Source organism: Plecotus auritus (genome assembly GCF_963455305.1).
Source record: "Plecotus auritus genome assembly, chromosome: 7".
Taxonomy (NCBI): Eukaryota; Metazoa; Chordata; class Mammalia; order Chiroptera; family Vespertilionidae; genus Plecotus; species Plecotus auritus.
The window spans coordinates 70,039,904-70,043,600 of NC_137774.1; the positions used below are offsets into that span (position 1 = coordinate 70,039,904).

A 3,697-nucleotide genomic window follows, 5' to 3' on the forward strand; every position below is an offset into this window, starting at 1 on the left:
GAAAAATAAGAGCCTGGGCCCAACCTCACATCATATCCAAGGCCTGGGTCAGCTCAGGTTGTGGACGGCTGGGAAGAACATCACTCACAAACTTCAAATCAATACATTTCTGGACCCTATCAAAGAACTGAGGTCACAGGGCAAAGAGCTGACCCAACATCTGGAGAGGAACGGGACCAAGCACTTGGTCACCTGGGACAGATTCTGCAGGAGCCATCCAGGGACAGGTGGGACCCAAAGCCAGGCTGGTGTCTGGTCAGGGTAGGAGGCAGGCCAAGGCTCCCCTAGGCCACAGGAGGGGCCATCTGGATGGCAGTGGGTGACACAAAAGGATCAGAATGCTGGGTGGTGGGGGAGGTGGGCTGGAGGCTCTGGTAACCAGCAAGCCCAGGGGACTGAGGAGCTGGGTGGATGAACAGGCAGGGATAGTGGTTAGCCCTGGTTGTGGAGGTCAGGGGCCAGGCGTAGTGGGGCCTGGCTGGGGAGTGTCCAAGGGGAACTGGCACTAGCTGCTTGTTATCTAACTGTCACCTCGATCTCCATGTCCCTCACTGATGATACTAAGATCCCATGATAACAAGGTACCATGGTGATCAGCAGAACTGCTCAGATAACACCCGGACATGGACATTGTCAGATACCCAAGGAATCCTGGGTGAGGGAGCAGGCCCTGGGTCTGAATCATCCACTTCCTCCACCTTGGATTGGAGGATCGAGCAACCCCTCCTCTGACCCCCCACCCCATCTGGAAGGATAAATGAGGAGGGGAGAGTGGGCTAGGGCAATAGCAGCAGCGACACGTCAAGGTAAGCAACCCCACCAGACACCACCATCTGGGGTTAGTGCACTGAGTAGCTGAGCCTCACATCTGGAGCAGCAGGACCTCAGACTCCGGGTCTGAACTGACCCCCCATCCCGGGGTCCTCAACTCCATCTGCACCCACACCCTGCAGACCCCCGCCGGGCTCAGCCCCCCTGGGTCAAGCAGCCCCTCCTGGCTTCTTCCAGATGCTGAGTCTGCTGGTGCTGGCACTGCCCCTCCTGCTGAGCCTAAGCCACGCGGCCCCTGGTGAGTCCTGACCCTGCTCAGCCCTGTCCCTGCCCCTCCCCCCACAGGCTCCACAACGGGTGGTGGGCTCACAGAAGCCCAGGTTTGTGTGGGCACAGGGGCCGGGCTCTGTCCTGTCCTGCCCTGAGGGTGTTTCCTGCCCCAGCCCTGAGCCAGGACCTGCAGAGAGTGGGCATCGTGGGGGGGCAGGAGGCCCCTGGAAGCAAATGGCCCTGGCAGGTGAGCCTGAGACTCAAACACCAATACTGGATACACTTCTGCGGGGGCTCCCTCATCCACCCGCAGTGGGTGCTGACCGCCGCGCACTGCCTGGGACCGTGAGTGTCCATGGGGCCTGATGGTGGGGGCTGGGCCTGGGACTGCATCTGCACTCCCTCCTGGGTGGACAGGAGGCTGCTCAGTCCCCTGAGTAGGTGCCCCTCCCTCCAGGGACATCAAAGACCCCGCAGACCTGAGGGTGCAGCTGCGGGAGCAGCACCTCTATTACCGGGACAAGCTGCTGCCCATCAACCGGGTCATCGTGCACCCCAAGTACTATGTCGTCCAGGAGGGGTTTGACATCGCCCTGATGGAGCTGGAGGACCCTGTGAATATCTCCTGCAATGTCCAGCTGGTCGCTCTGCCCCCTGCCTCGGAGACCTTCCCCCCAGGGACCCCCTGCTGGGTGACAGGCTGGGGTGATGTGGACAATGGAGGTGAGAGTCAGGGATAATTGGAGGGCTTAGGCACGGGGCAGGGGAGGGGTGGAGGGGGTTCTTCGACTCCTTACTGAATCTATGTGCAGCTTTTTTCTCCAGATTGCTCAGCCCTTCGTAATAACTGGGACAAGAACCCTGACATTAATGGACGCCAACCAAGGGCCTCCCATATTAATGGCACCCAACATGGGGCCCCAACATTAATGGCACCCAACGTGGGGTGCCAATAGGCCAGCTCAGGGAGTGGGAGTTTGGTCTCTGGCAGGAGAGGGCTGGCAGAGGCAGGGTGTACCAAGAGGAGGGACTGGGAGCCTGGGCAACCAAGTCACTTAGCGCCTCCATGCCTCAGTTTCCCCTGGCATGGAAGGGCATCGTCACAGCTGGTATTTCATGGATGGGATATAGGAAGGAGAGAAAATACACACAATGTGTCATTATTAATAAGGGAAAGTGAACAGTGCCCGCTTCCGCAGGTTGGCCTGATCTTCTCCCTGTGCCCCAACAAGGAGCCCGAAGCAGGCGCCAGGGGGCAGCTGGATGAGCTCAGTCTGACCCTCCAGTACATCGTCTTGTCTCCCTTGACCCACAATCCAGAGCAAAGCCTTAGGGACGCTGAGCATAAGCAGGTGCCCTGCATGAGGCACGTCCTCTGGGCCTCCCACAAGGGACCTGATTGTGTCATCGCCCAGCCACCCATGGAGACACAACACCCAGCCATCCAGCCCCGAAATCTGAGTCCTAGGACGAGGGCTGGCCTGGAGGCAGAGCTGGGAGGAACCCAGGCCTGGCTCCCACCCCTTTCCTTCCCAAAAGGGGCATAAATGAGGTCAAGGACGAGGCCCCGCCTTGGGGGAGAAGGTTGCGGGTCTGTAGCAGTCAGCCCTGCGTGTGCCTGGGATCAGGCCTGGCACCAAGGAGGCAGTGGCAACCCCCTGCTGCCATCCCCCGCCCCTGCGCCAGCCCAGCCTGCTTTGTCCTCCTCCTCTCACCCCACAGTGTCCCTCCCACCTCCGTACCCCCTGAAGGAGGTGGAGGTCCCCATTGTGGAAAACAGCGAGTGTGACGCGGAATACCACACTGGCCTGTACACGGGGGACAACGTCCGGATTGTCAAGGACAACGTGATCTGTGCCGGGGACGAGGAGAGTGACTCCTGCCAGGTGGGCCCATGTCCTCCCCCAAGTCCCCACCCCTCAGCCTCTCCAGCCACTTACTGACCCCTCTCCTCCCCAGGGCGACTCTGGAGGGCCCCTGGTCTGCAAGGTCAACGGCACCTGGATGCAGGCTGGTGTGGTCAGCTGGGGTGAAGGCTGTGCCCAGCCAAACAGGCCTGGCATCTACACCCGCGTCACCTACTATCTGGACTGGATCCACCAGTATGTCCCCAAGGAATCTTGAGCCCATCCCGCCGGCTGCCACCTGGGGCCAAGGAGAATCCAGCCCCCTCCTGTCCCCGACCACTGCTTCCTGCCCAGGTGTCTGCCCTTTCCACCTCCCCTGCTCCCTGCCCTGAGCTCCCCCAGCCAACCTGTCCTCAGCCCAGGGAGTGGGTGGTGTGCACTGCCCCTCATTAAAGTGTGTGAAGAGCACATGTGGTTGTGGCCGTGTGTCCTGCTGTGGGTGTCACTGAGGGGGAGGGAGGGCTCCAGGGGCAGCCACACGGCCACTGTGTGTCACTGTGGGGACCTGGCCCTGAGCACTGGGCATGGCTGTGGGGACACCCCCTCCCCAGCCCCTGGTGCCTGGGGTTGTGTCTCCTCGGAAAGCGGTCATGTGAATTCAGAACACAGAACATTTAAAAGATGACTCTAGCCCAGCCAGAGTGGCTCAGGGGTTGAGCATTGACGTATGAACCAGGAGGTCACAGTTTGATTCCTGGTCAGGGCACATCCCCAGGCTGTGGGCTCAGTTCCCAGAAGGAGGTGTGCGG

At 60.6% G+C, this 3,697-nt stretch overlaps 1 protein-coding gene across 1 annotated transcript; it reads left to right on the plus strand.

Annotated features, from left to right (window-relative positions):
- Window positions 1-653: 653 nt before the first annotated feature.
- Window positions 654-3,357, plus strand: LOC308253620 (tryptase beta-2-like). Its single transcript, XM_080679236.1, has 6 exons — window positions 654-806; window positions 1,009-1,069; window positions 1,215-1,386; window positions 1,499-1,764; window positions 2,764-2,927; window positions 3,001-3,357. The coding sequence occupies exons 2-6, from the start codon at window positions 1,009-1,011 to the stop codon at window positions 3,163-3,165; spliced, it is 828 nt and encodes a 275-aa protein (XP_080535362.1). The 5' UTR covers window positions 654-806; the 3' UTR covers window positions 3,166-3,357.
- Window positions 3,358-3,697: the final 340 nt, after the last annotated feature.